General features: G+C 58.0%; 2 protein-coding genes across 5 annotated transcripts; one reads left to right on the forward strand and one right to left on the reverse strand.

Moving 5' to 3' along the window:
• Position 1: 1 nt before the first annotated feature.
• On the forward strand, positions 2-2398 carry ULK3 (unc-51 like kinase 3). 2 transcript variants are annotated; one of them, XM_065847413.2, is made up of 10 exons: positions 2-143; positions 380-520; positions 692-830; positions 911-1015; positions 1106-1249; positions 1339-1421; positions 1520-1675; positions 1752-1999; positions 2107-2209; positions 2334-2398. In XM_065847413.2, the coding sequence occupies exons 1-9, from the start codon at positions 42-44 to the stop codon at positions 2138-2140; spliced, it is 1152 nt and encodes a 383-aa protein (XP_065703485.1). In that variant the 5' UTR covers positions 2-41; the 3' UTR covers positions 2141-2209; positions 2334-2398. The 2 variants fall into 2 exon arrangements, with proteins under 2 accessions (XP_065703485.1, XP_065703487.1); XM_065847415.2 differs by having other exon boundaries at positions 710-830.
• A 4352-nt stretch (positions 2399-6750) lies between these two features.
• On the reverse strand, positions 6751-10450 carry CPLX3 (complexin 3). Of its 3 annotated transcripts, none has more exons than XM_071813757.1 (4): positions 10099-10450; positions 9593-9841; positions 9159-9246; positions 6751-7909 (listed from the first exon to the last, which is right to left on the reverse strand). In XM_071813757.1, the coding sequence occupies exons 2-4, from the start codon at positions 9751-9753 to the stop codon at positions 7685-7687; spliced, it is 474 nt and encodes a 157-aa protein (XP_071669858.1). In that variant the 5' UTR covers positions 9754-9841; positions 10099-10450; the 3' UTR covers positions 6751-7684. The 3 variants fall into 3 exon arrangements, with proteins under 3 accessions (XP_071669858.1, XP_065703724.1, XP_071669857.1); XM_065847652.2 differs by having other exon boundaries at positions 10003-10450; XM_071813756.1 differs by having other exon boundaries at positions 9593-9853; positions 10003-10450.
• Between the last annotated feature and the right edge of the window lie 2972 nt (positions 10451-13422).

Raw genomic sequence — 13422 nt, forward strand, 5'->3', positions numbered from 1 at the left:
CGGAGCGCCGGGAAGGCGGAAGCGGCGGGGCCGGGGCGGGCATGGCCGGGGCCGCTTGGGCCCCCCCGCGCCTGGACGGCTTCATCCTCACCGAGCGCCTGGGTGCCGGCACCTACGCCACGGTCTACAAGGCCTACAGGAAGGTAGGGCCGGGCCCGCTGCGGGGTGTCCCCCCACCCCGTGGGACACCCCCTTTTTACAGCCCTCTGTATGCGGCACTGTGCCTATAGCTGCTGTATGGAACCTGCTGCCCCCAGCCTGGGGTCTACTCCCTATCACCCGCTTGCCAGGGGTTCCCACGCCGCTGGGAGGCTGGGGAGGGACCCGCTGCGTGGCGTGTGGGGGGCGCAGGGGGCTCCAGGGCTGTGTCCCCTGGCAGAGGGACACACGGGAGGTGGTGGCCATCAAGTGCGTGAGCAAGAGGAGCCTCAACCGGGCCTCGGTGGAGAACCTGCTGACGGAGATCGAGATCCTGAAGACCATCCGCCACCCGCACATCGTGGAGCTCAAGGACTTCCAGGTGGGACTGGGGGGTTGCTGAGCCAGCACTGGTCCAGCTTGGGTCTTGGGGTCCCTCCTGGCTCCCCAAGGGTGTATCAGTGCGGCTCGGTGCCAGCGGCTGGGCAAACCCGTCCAGGCAGAGCCTGTGTGGGTGGGATATACAGTGGGAGTGGCTGTGACAGCATGGCAGTGTCCTCTTGCCTCTCAGTGGGACAGTGACCACATCTACCTGATCATGGAGTTCTGCGCCGGGGGGGATCTCTCCCGCTTCATCCGCTTGCGCAGAATCCTCCCCGAGAAGGTGGCGCGCATCTTCCTGCAGCAGCTGGGTAAGGACCCCCTTCCCGGGGGTTTTGGGGACCAGGCTGCCATGGTGTCCCCCCTGCCACGTGCTCATCTGCCTGCCCAGCCTGCGCCCTGAAGTTCCTCCATGACCACAACATCTCCCACCTGGACCTCAAGCCGCAGAACATCCTCCTGAGCACCCCGGAGAACCCCCAGCTGAAGCTGGCAGGTCAGGGCAGGTCCCCAGCGAGGGGCTGGTGGTGACAGTTTCTTCTCCCCCCACCCCTCCCTGATCTCTCGTGTCCCTCTCCCAACACAGATTTCGGGTTTGCGCAGTACATGTCGCCATGGGACGAGAAGCACGTTCTGCGGGGCTCCCCGCTCTACATGGCCCCCGAGATGGTGTGCCGCCAGCAGTATGATGCACGTGTGGACCTCTGGTCGGTGGGCGTCATCCTTTATGGTGGGTTTATCACCTTATGCCCCAGGGCTTGGCTGGGGGCTGGTTTCCCCCTCTCCATCCCCACCCGCTGCTCCCTTTTCCCCCCGCAGAAGCACTTTTTGGGAAGCCGCCCTTTGCCTCCCGCTCCTTTGCCGAGCTGGAGGAGAAGATCCGCAGCGACCGGGCTGTCGAGGTAACATGGGATGGCACGGAGCTGGGGGGGTTCTCATAGCCCATCCCCATGCAAGGGCTGTGTCTGGGCTGGTGATCTCAGCCCCTGTCCCCCCCCAGCTTCCCAGCCGGCCGCCACTCTCCCCGGAATGCCGGGATCTCCTGGGACAGCTCTTGGAGAGGGACCCCTCGAAACGCATCTCCTTTGAGTGTTTCTTCGCACACCCCTTTGTAGATATGGAGCACGTCCCCGGCCCCGAGAGCCTTGGCAAGGCGGTGAGCGGGGTGCTGGGGTGCTAATCCCTGGGGATGTGTGGTGACCAAGCCCTGAGCCCCCCTTTGTCTCCCCCAGACCGATCTGGTGGTGCAGGCGGTGAAGAAGGATCAGGAGGGGGACGCCTCTACCGCCCTCTCCCTCTACTGCAAAGCCCTGGAGTATTTTGTGCCAGCTCTGCACTGTGAGTCCAGCCGGGGGGGCTGTGTGGGTGCCGGGGGGTGGGCAGCACCCCGGGGGGGCCAGTGGGTGCACCCCGCTGTTCTATTGCTCTCCCGTACCCAGATTAAAGTGACGCTCGCCGGAAAGAAGCCATCCGGGCCAAGGTGAGCCAAAAGTCCCTTGGGGAGGTGGGGGACAGCGTCCCTCTGGCTTAGCACAGCAAGATGCACCTGCCATGGTGGGGATCCCGTCACCCCCTATTTTGTGGCAGGTGGGTCAGTACATCTCCCGAGCAGAGGAGCTGAAGGCATTGGTCACATCCAGCAGTAAGAACCTCCTGCAGCAAGGGAACCCGGCCAGAGAGCTCCTTAAAGGTAGTGTTTTTTTGGGGACCCCCTAGTGTCAGAACAGGAAGTGGGGGCACCCAGCAGGATTTGGGGCTGAAGGGTGGCCCCCCGTCCTCCTTGGGGTGCTCCTCCTTGCAATGTCTGCTTGCAGAGATGGCCAAGGACAAGCCTCGGCTCTGCGCTGCACTGGAAATGGCTTCTGCTGCCATCGCCAAGGTGAGTTGTGGATTCGGGGGTCCTCTCTCCCCTTGAGCGGAAGGGGAAAGAGCAAATGTGGGTGGGGAGGGAGCCAGCGTATCCCCCAGCTGCAGCGTGGCCCCTGGGGTCTCTTGCAGGAGGAGGAAGGCAAAGATGACGGTGACACCCTAGAGCTCTACCAGCAGAGCCTGGGTGAGCTGCTGCTCCTCCTGGCTGGTGAGTTGTGGCTGTGACAGGGACAGGGACAGGTCCTGCACCCGTGGCTGATCCCTGGCATGTCCTTGTTCCCTCTGCAGCGGAGCCGGCGGGAAGGCGACGGGAGCTGCTCCACGCGGAGGTGAGTGCCAGCCTGGGGACAGCGGTGTGTCCCCTGCGCCGTGGCCTTGAAGGGATTTGCATTCTCTCTGCCAGATCCAGACTCTGATGGCCCGAGCTGAGTACCTGAAAGATCAGATGAAGGTACAGCTGCTTGGGGGTTCTCTGGAGCATGCTGGGGGGGTTGCAGGCTGGAAAACGTTCCTCTCCTCTGGCAGATGCGGGAGGCACAGTCCATGGGCAAGGAGGCGCTGGCAGAGCCCGTCCGGAGCGGTGAGTCCCTGTCTCTATCCCCTCTCATCCCATCACAGGCGAAAGGGGCCGGGGGGAGCGTCCTTGCCCCTGGGTAATCCTGACGCTGCGTGCCATCCTCTCCCCCAGCGTGGGGTCACCTGGGAGCCCACCCGGGCTGGGTGACAGTGTGTGACAGCTCTCTGTCCCCCGCACAGTCTGTACCTTGCAGTGATGAGCAGGAGCAAGCCAGCGGGATGCTGCCACTGTCCTGGCGCTGCCACGCGGAGAGATGCCATCAGCTTTCATCCTGACCATGGCGGGGTAACCACCTCGGGGGGGGCTCACCCCAGGCTCCCACCCCTGGGTGGGTCCATAGGGCCATCTGCCCCTCTCCCCGGATGCTGGTGTCACCTTGTCCCCTCCCAGCCCTGCCTTGACCGTCTGCTGCCGCAGCCTCCCCTGCCTGCAGCGGGCAGGTTATTCCACTCTAATTCCCTCCACTGGCTGCACCAGCCTGGGTATTTTTATCCTGGCACTGGGCTCCGGCAGAATATCCCCCCCCACCAGCCGCATACGACTCTTGCCTTTTCAGCTGGATGTTTCTTACACTTCCCAAGTTCTTCTGGAGCATATGCACAGCCCAGACCCACAGCACCCTGCTGGCAGCAGACAGGGGGTCAGGGACGCTGTCTGCTCCTGCCCGCTGTGCCTTTGTCACCCCGCGACTACCTCTGAGCCAGCCTGGAGCGCTGGCCCGGCCCAGCCCGACCTCCCTGGAGTGTTGGGGTCAAGGCTTTTGCTTCCCAAACCTGCCTGCGCTGGAGTCCGGCAGGTGCCGAACTGCGCGTGTCCTTTGTGTCACGAGGTGTTCCCAGTGCTCAGCACGCTCCTGGCTGTTGGGTAAAGCAGATGAGCAGAATTCAGTCACCTTCAGGGACAGTCGCACAGCTGTGAACAGCGATACCTCCCCGAAGGCAGAGCCGGGGCGTCCTGCCTGCTCTGCTCCTCAGGGCTCTGACAACCCCCATTTCTGAATTCTATTCCTGGAGCTCCCCAGCCCTGCAGAAGTCACTTTTCTGAGGTGGTGAGGTCCACCTGTCCTGTAAAGTAAGGGACTTGCCTCAAAATCTACTGTATTTCAAGGGAATGTAATTTATTGTCTTTATTAAACACTTAGTTTGGTTTCTCCAAGTCCTCCAGTCTCAGGTTTGTGTCCCCGTACTCCCTGGGGACACCAGGCAGCCAAAGCAAGGTTTGACCTTGTTTTCGCTTCAGATATTTTTGTGTGTGTGTGTGTAAAACAGGGAGCAGAACAACATGAAAGATTATGTAAAATCATATTTTTCTCCAATAGATTTTTGTGGCGGGTGAGGAAGTGGGCAGGGAGGGCTGGTGGGAAGACAGAGGGGCTGGGGCATATGGTGAGGTGATTTTTGGAGGAGCCTGGGGATGGGCACAGCTCTTCCTGAGGTTTCTTTCCCCTCGAATGCTCCCCCATAACATGGGGTCTTTACCCCTTCGCTGGCTGATCTGTGCTGCTACCAGAGAGCTTCCCAGGCAGATGTAGCAAGGCATTTTTGTGTCCTTTTTTATATTATTATTATTATTCTGAGCAGAGATTATATCCTGAGGCTTTAAAGAGCTTTCAGACCCCCTGCCCTCCCCCGGCCCGTGGCGAGCGCAGCGCCGCCGGGGATGGCTGAACCGGCTGGCTGCGGCAGCCGGCGCGGATAATCGCATCTGCCTTCACGCTCTGCCGAAGACGTGGCCGAATCCGCAGCCTTTTGAAGCAGGGAAAGCTCCGGCTGCTTCCCCGGGGGGTGATGGAGCTCACGGTTCCCCAGCTTCGACTTGGGGTGGGTGCTGCCCAAATGTCGCTGCCCGCAAAGCGAGCAGCGGTGGCCTCTGTCAGATGGGTTTGTCACCCTCCTCCTGCCAGCTCCTGGGTTACTCAGTGATGTTGGATTCAAGCGCACACTGGGGTTTAAAGAACAAGAGGGTTGGGGAAAGCTGGGTCACTATGCGGAGCCTCCTGGGCTCTTTAATCTGGATTAATCCCCGTATCTGGACCAGTGACACTGCGGTGGGATGGACGGGGCCATCCCTTCCCACAGCAGCTCGCAGGGAGATTTAATTGCCTGCAAAAAGAAAAACGAAGCATTCAGAGCGGAGATCCCCCATCCTTCGATGGCGGTTTATTTGCTTCAGCACTTAAAACAATTGCTCACGTAATGCTTTGGGGAAGCCACTCGCATCATCCCGCGCTCACCAGCAGAAAGGAGACCTGATCCTGCGGCTGTGTGATGGGGGTTGTTCCACATCTGGTGCGCGGAGCTCTGCGCGACCTCAGGGCTGTTATTTCTAAGCTCATCTGCCCTCGGAGATCCTCCGGCACCCAGTTAAGGGCTTGCTTGGACAAATCCCCCCTAACCTGGTCCCATAGGTTAGGGAATTATATAGAGATTTATAGCATAGAAGAGAAAAAAATAGATTTTCTGCTTTAATCTGCACTAATTCCTTGCTTTAAGATTTTAGCCTGTGTTGATGCCTGGAGCGGTTGTATGGCTTGCAGGCAGGCGGGATGCTTGGGGACCTGACCGTGGGGGATGCTGGCAAATGGGATGTGTCTCTCAATGGGCAGGGGTTGGGCAGCAGGAGAGCTGCCTGCTCCCCCCACACCCCATCCCAAATTCCGCTTCCCAGTACAAGCACCAGACCAGCGATGGGAGCAGAGCTGCAGGCTTGGAGCATCCTCGTTGCTCCGAGTGCTTCAGCGGGAACACTTTACAGAGGCTTAGCACATCGTGGAGCCGAGCGGGGCGAGCGCGTGCTGCTTGTTTTTCACATGCCCGGGGGCCGTGGTGCCTCCTAAAATAAACCCGTTGAGCTTCACGCGGCCTTTACGTGGCGGCACGTGGGCCGGGAGCGAGCGTGGAGTCCAGCTGTGGGAAAGTAATAAAAGGTGGGTCCGAGGGTGCAGACAGTGTGTGTCCCCGAGCTGCAGCCAGGGGGTTGAGCTGCCTCTGTCTGTCTGTCCTGCTGGCCAAAGAGGGGGCTGGTTTTTTCTCAGATGTGAGACAACGCCTGGCTTGGGAGGGTATCGGGAGTTTCTCAGGACTCCCTGGCCCCAGCATGGTAGTTCCAGGGTGCTAAAGGCAAAAAGCAATCTCCTGGCTGTCCCAGGCATGGCCTGATCCAGCATTCCTGCTGCAATAATAATAGTAATGAAACAGCTTCCAAGCACCCTCCCCTGCATTTTCCTGGATGACCCACACCCCCTGCAAAAGCAGATTGTGGTTAATCGGCTGTGTTGGGATTTGGGGCAGTGAATTCCCAGCCTGTGCCAGGTCTTTCCAGGAAGCCGGGCCGCAGGAGCCCACCACCCGTTGGGATGCTGATGGGCTGGAGCTGCTCTGGCTCCAGTCACACCTGTGCTTATCACGGTCTCGTTCCTGCAGAGATGTGTCCTTGCTCGGAGCAGCATCACGGCCACCCCGCAGCGCCCGTGAGACTGAGGCGGGGAGCCGGGGAGTGATCTGAAGGATTTTGACTAAAATAGCCCCAATCCGTGAAACCTGGGGTTTGTGCTTGCTTTTAAACCCGGCCGCTGATGGAGAGCGGCTCGTAGCATCCCTTTGGTACAAAACATGGCAAAACACCCATCCACAACCAGGTGTGACGCTGCCTTCTGGGTGATGCTGCAAGAGGTTTCTCCCTTGAGTTCCCAGCACTTCTCCCCCCTGCCCCTGATCTATCTACACCCCTCATACCTTGGGGCACCGCAAAACCTTTCTCAGGAAAGTACTGCTGGAGGAGAGAAATAAATGCATAGACATCTCCTGGTATTTATTCCACCGGTTATGACAGTACCATGGCACGGGGACAGCATAGGAGGTGGAGAGACACTCAGCACAGCACACAACTACAGCACAACGGAGGAGAAGGAGATTTTCCCTTATCACTTTGCTCTTCTCCTGGAAGGAACAAACGCACGAGTGGATCCCAGCCTGGGAGAAGGAGCGTTTGCCACCGCCGCTCCAGGGAAGGGGCCGTGTGGGTCCCAGTGGGCACCAGGGATGGGTTTTCTTTCTCTCTGGCACTAATTAAGGTTTTAGCCCCCTTGCCCTCAGCACCCCCCTTTCCTCTAGGCTGGAGGGGATCAGGTAGCAGGTCCTTCCTGCTGGCTCCTACACTCAAGGGCAAAGCGCTTGGTGTTTCTTTTACGGACGGGATGTTATTTCTCATGTGATGGGTATGAGATGCGAGGAGCGGGGGGGGGGATCTTTCTCATTGTGTCTTGTCCTTGCAAAGCAGACTGGAGCCTCCCTGTCATTTCTAGGAGAGCTGTGTAGGCAGAGACACGGTGTATGGCCACCGTGCTGCTGGAAAGCCTTCGCCTTCCCGCTGAGTAACACTCCAAGGTCACTCGGGGCTTTCCTTCCCTGCAACCCCCAAAGCTCTGGCTAAAGACACCTGCTGCCACGGGCACAGGGGGAGGCATTGGGGACGGGGGCACATGCTGGCTCTTTGCTCTGACCTCAGAGCGGAGAACAAAACAAAAACCACACATCAGGGACATGAGGGTCAGGGACTCGAGGCTTCACATGGCTCAGAAGGAGGACCCGACTCACACAAGGCAAGGGTGACAACATCAGTGGGGTCCCCGCCGTGGGCGGCAGCCACCGCCAGACCCTTCACTGTGTCCCCTCCCTTCTCCCCCATCATCACATCGATGGGGAGGGGGGGTCAGCCGGGTCACATCACTGCGCATTTCTCGGCCGATTGCTTCAGGTCCTCTAGCGTGGCTGAAGCTTTGTCTTTCAAGGAATCAAGGTCCAGGTTCTGGATGTTGCTGAGCTGGCCTATCACCGAGTTCTTCTCTTCCTCCTCCTCATTGTCCTGCTCGATCATCTTGGCCAGCTCTTTGGGCAGCTCCACATCACCCCCCACCAGCTGGATCTGGTTGTCATCTGTTTCATTCTGAAATGGGCCGGGAGAAGGTCAAGCACAGATGCTGCGGGGGGCAAGGAAGGCTTGGGGGGGTACTGAACGCACATGCAAGGTTCACAGCAGGGTCTGCATGGGCTTTGGGCTCTCTTCCCATTTTAAGGTCCATGTGGGTTGGTCCCTGGGGCTCTCAGTCTTCCTGGTGCTGTGGGTGGGATGGTGACCCAGAGGGAGCAGGGCTGAGCAGAGCCCAGGCACACGCCAACCGACACAGCGAGAGCTGAGGTGACAACCCGAGTATGCCACCATCAGTGTAAATTGGCTTCCAGCTCGCATTGGAGTGGTCAGGGAGGTTTAGGCACCCAATTAAGCTACACGTATGCTTAACGATCGTGCCCACCGGAGATCGGGGTCAGCTCTGCACTGGAGAGCCACAGGGAGACTTTGCTGCCAAGCGGGATCAGTAATGAGCAGAAGAAACTTGTCGAGAGATTAGAAGGGACATCTCAAGCATGAGAAAGCAGCAAAAGGATTGGGGGGGCAGATCTGAACAAATCCCTGTTTCCCCTGAAGAAAAAAAAAAAACAACCAGAAACTCCATCTCTTTCTGCTTTTTCTTGCTTTTGGCAGGGGGAAAATACATTCTTCAGCTGTTTATTTGCTGGCAATGAAAGGGATGTGAAAAGCAGTGGGGTGGGCATCCAGGCTGTCTGAACACCGTCAAACAATCTGAACAATATTACTTGGCTTAGCTGACCTTTCTCAACTAAAATTAGCCCAGCTCCAATTTAGAGTATTCACCACCGAGAGACTAGCACTGAATAAAGGGTGGGTTTGGGGGCAGAAGAGCTTGTGGCAATTCCAAGAATGGCTGAATTATCCCTTGATTAAATTGTTTCTAGTGAATCATTCATTGGGCAGAAAGTCGAAAATAGGAATTTGGCTGGGAAACCCTTGCCAAATAATCTGGGGAGAGGAGCTGGCTAATTCAGCTGGGAAGGTGTAACTGTGGCTCTGCTCCTGGCTGCAGGGCTGGGAGTCCGGGGTGACGGCGCCTTTCCCTTGTCCCGGCGGATTTGGGGGACAATAGAGCAAGATCAAGCAAGGCAGAGAGTGTGTGTTGGGGGTCCCACTGTTTGGGGCTGACGGCTTGCAGTGCTAAGGAGTGATGGGAAGGGGCTGAGATTTGGGGGAAAGGATGCTTTTGAGGGGAACGGGTTTGTACTTGGGCTTTGCAGCTTAAACCCCCACCCAGCCGAGGGAGCCCGGTGCCCGACCGTACCTTGGGGAGCCTGTACTTGTCTCGGAAGTGGGACCTGACCGTGGCCCTCTCCGCCTTGCGCTGGGCAAACTGGGCATCTCTCTCCATCCTGCGAACCACACAGGGCAGTTACCCACAGTTGCTGTCTCTAGTCTCTGGGTGTGAGCATCTCTATCCCCGCCACCCCAAACCCAGGTACCCTCCATCTCCCCAGCAAAGTCCCAATTCCACACAGTTTCCTTTCTCCTGAAAGGAGGAAACAATCCCATCTCGCATGCGAGGAAGAGGATTAAGGGATTAGGGGGTTCATTAAACTCCTTCATAGCCCTGCTGCCCCCAGTGCTGTCTCCCCCCCCAACCCTCCCATGCATGGGGGCTGCAGAGGGAGCGACCCATCACCCACCGTGATCTCGGAGGTCCAACCCATCCCAGTACCCAGTGCTGGTCACACTCACTTCTCCTCCACCAGCTGCCGCTGATATTCCTCATACTCCTCACGGGTCATGCCCTGCGCTTCGGCTGGAGACTTCTCTCCCTCGCTCTTCTCCTCGCCGCCCAGGCCACCCGTCAGGTTCTTCAGCTGCCCCCCCACCATGCTCTTCACCATGAACGCCATGGTTGTGGTCCCGGGGGACTGGGGAGCCTTGTGGTCAGGGGAGCACGGATACCGGGGAGCTGAGGTGCGGAGTTATCACGGAGCTGGGCTGCTGGGAGAACTGGGGTTAATGGGGAGATGGGCACCTGGGGTGCAGAAGAGTGGGGAAGAAGGGGGTGCTGAGTTATGGGGGAGCCTGGGGAGCTGGGCTAAGAGGGAGCCGGGGAGATGAGGTATACTGGGTGCTGGGAGTAGGGAATTACTGGAAACCTGGGGTGCTGCAGGTGTGAGTTCCTAGGGAGCTGAAGCACTGGGTTATCGAGGAGCCAGGGTCAGCAGAGCCTAGTTCCGGGGATGCTGGAGTACCAAGTTCCCAGAGAGACAGGATGCTGTGGAAGTGAGTTCCCGGGATGTCAGGATGCTGTGGAAGTGGGTTCCTGGGATGCTGGAGTACCAAGTTCCTGGGATGCCAGAGTACCGGTTTACCGAGGAGCCGAAATGTTGTGGAGGTGAGTTCTCAGGGTCCCGGAGTGCCGGGTTGCCGAGGAGCCGGGATGCTGCGGAGCCGAGTTCGCGAGGTCGAGGTGTCCGGGCTGCCGGGGATCAACGTTCCCGCTTCTCCCGGCCGCCCATGTCGGGGCCGGGCAGCGCGGGGAGCGGAGCGGCGGGCGGGAGCTGCAGCACCGGCGCTCGGACAGCTCCGGTGTGCGCGGGGCGAGCGGTGGCACCGCCTCCCGCCCGGCCCCCCCGCCGCCCCCCGCCCCGGGCACGGAGGCGGAGCCGCCGCCGCTCCAACCCACTCAGGGGACACGGAAGGTCCCCCGACCCCCCGGGGGCCGTTTGAGTGGGAGGGAGCCCCCAGCCCCGCGGTCCGCCCGCACGGCCGGCCCCGGGGAGGGCTGGAGCCCGCGGGGTGCTCCATGAGCCCTGTCTGTCCCCCCCGGGGGCTCTTCTCCTCCTTTCGGGGGACAGCAGCGGTGATGCTTGGCTGTGTGAGCCCTCGAGGAGCTAAACCGCAGAAACATCTTATTTTCTCACACCATTTCCCATCCCCGGGGTCCGGCAGGAGGCAGAGCCGGGACTGAGCGCTCTGTACAAGCCATATGGACCAGCCACGAGTGGCAACTGTTGTTTGCTTGAAGATGTAAGGGCTGGCATGCCCAAAACCTTGTTCCTCTCTTTCCTAGTGGTCTTAATGATGTTAATTAATTCGAAGAAAAGCTGCTAGCGGTGCCCACAAGCACTGCCTCGCTGATGTACCAGAGCCGGCCCAGGGACACGCAGTCATCGGTCACCTAAATCAGGAGGCCGAGGACAGAGCAGGCATTGATTTCGTTGTGTAATTCCCTCGGCCCCTCCAGCTTTCCCTGTTCCCATCCTGCCCTCACTCCCACTCCTGCTATTTCCTCTGACTGCAGCCGTATCGCGGGCCTTGGGGAGTGAGCAATTAATGGCAGCAGAAACGCACCTCCCTTCCAGATGGCCAGCCTGGCTTTAACATGAGTTTCTCCCTTTTTTCTTCTATGTTCGTGAAAAAAACGAGCGCGGATAGCCACCCCAATCCCGGCTTGCAAGAAATCATTTCATTTCCGAAATTTAAAGACAATCTCCGCAGATTAAAATGATGAAACAGCTGTGATGTGATGTGATGTGATGTGATTGAGAAAAGTGAAAGAGAGAAAAGTGGGAGGAAGGACTGGCCCATCTTCTCCCTTCCCTCCTTGCTCAAGGTGGCACCAAGTAAAAACTTGTCTTAAAAGGAATTTTTTTTTTAAATCATGTATTTTGCTTGGATAACATCCCGGTCAGCAGTTAAGCAGTGACCACTGTTGTTACAGAGCTGAGCCCACTTTTGGAAGTGACAAAGGGGATTTGTGCCATTGAAGGCTTTGCAGGGCTACAGCTAAATCCCCGTGGAGCAGAGCCCCTGAAGGAGTACTACCTACTGTTTGAAGCAATGGTTTTCACTTTTTACAGCGATCTGCAGACCTCCTAAGCGTTTTCCCTCAGACAGCCCATGGAAAATGAGATTTAACCCAGAGTGAGCTTCCACAGCCGGCTTGGAAACAGGCTGAGAGCCCCAGGCGCTCTGCAGACCTCACATTGCCAACAGAGTGTGTTCAAGTTTTGGCTGTCAGTCAGAGAAGAACGGGATGAAAAGAGGGGTAGAGAGGAGGAGAAGCGTACCTGCCTGTGTCCCAGAGCCCCTTTGCCCTTGGACACCGGGCCGTTTGAGCCTCGGGTCGGTTCAGAGCAGACTTCTGATGTGGCAGGTCCCGGGAGCTTTGCTCGCTCCCAATTTCTAAGCATTCACTAATAGCAAGAGACTTGAAGTCAGGACCGATTTTTTCCAGCTGGGTTAGACGGGTCAGCTACCACGTAGCCTCCCTGTCTGTGAAACCAGGAGAAAACAGCTCTTGATGAGCAGAAGTGCTTGGCCAAAGCAGCCGGGTGACAATTAGCATGTGCTTACTGGCCGCGGCTGGGACTCTGTCAATTCTGGCAGGGACGCTCACTCACCAGGAGCTGGACGTGCCCCGTGGATTGGGACCATGAGGTTCAGCTGCTCAGCCTCTTGCAGCCCAGGGTGGCTGAGGAACTGGTTCTATAGGGATGGAGCAAAAAGCAAGGTCTTGGAGCTGCTGGCAGCTCTCCCATCCCTTTGGCTCCTTGGTCTTTGCTCTTTTCAGAGACGCCAGTGTCCCCTTTGGCGGTGGGAGAGGGCGACCAGAGGATACAGAGCGCTGGTGGTCAAGGCCACAGCGACGCTTCAAGGTGGTTGATTTCCCACTTACTTTTCTTTGAGCAGCTGAACTGTTCCTTATCCCTGAAATATATTCCAGTAAGAATGACTCATCCTTCCTCCCAGGACTCTAACCTGCAGTAATGAGATGTAAATCCTTGCATGACCTATTATATTAGCTTATGCTATATCACACATCTCCGTGGATTAGACGGGAGCGAGATGAAACATCCTCCAGCAGCAGCCAGCCTCAGACAAGCCGGTGGGAGTTAAGAGGATCCTCTCTCAGCATTGACACCTGATTTGAATAGGATGCAAACAGTCCCATTCCCTTTGCCGTGGTGAGGGATCATTTCAGCTCTTTTTTTCCCCAGGTAGTGGAAGAACTGGCTCCAAAGCCACACCTGGAAGTTCCAGGGTTTCCAGGGATGCTCCAGAGATCCCTGAAGAGGACCAGAAATGGCCAGGATTTCCTGGAGTGGCTCGTTCTTGGAGTTATCCCATAGATTGTACAGCAGAGGGGAAGGTGCTGTGACCTTGAGTTGCAATGCAACAGCAATAAGGCCATCGCAGGGCAGCGATCTGGTCCATGTCAACCTGAAATCCGGGGGAGCACAAAGGTTTAAACCTTTGAAGGCCCCGAGGAGGTGAGTTGATCCTGGAAAGACGTGTGTGTGCGCGCAGGAGCCGCGACGGCGGAGGAAATGAGAAGGCGTTTCTAAATAAAGCCGGCAGCCTCTCTGCCGGGAGAAGTCACGCTTACACTCGGCAGCTGATTGTCACTTCTTGTGATGGGGACAGGCACTGCAAACACAGGGACCGCCCCTCTGCACTCAGCCCTGACCCTGGGTGTGCAGGACCAGAGTCACCTCTGCTCTTGCCACTGCGGATGGGGACACTCCAACGGGACAGGGACATCCTGATGCGCTGGGGCAGCCGCCTGCTCT

This window comes from Patagioenas fasciata, chromosome 12 (assembly GCF_037038585.1).
Source record: "Patagioenas fasciata isolate bPatFas1 chromosome 12, bPatFas1.hap1, whole genome shotgun sequence".
Classification (NCBI taxonomy): domain Eukaryota; kingdom Metazoa; phylum Chordata; class Aves; order Columbiformes; family Columbidae; genus Patagioenas; species Patagioenas fasciata.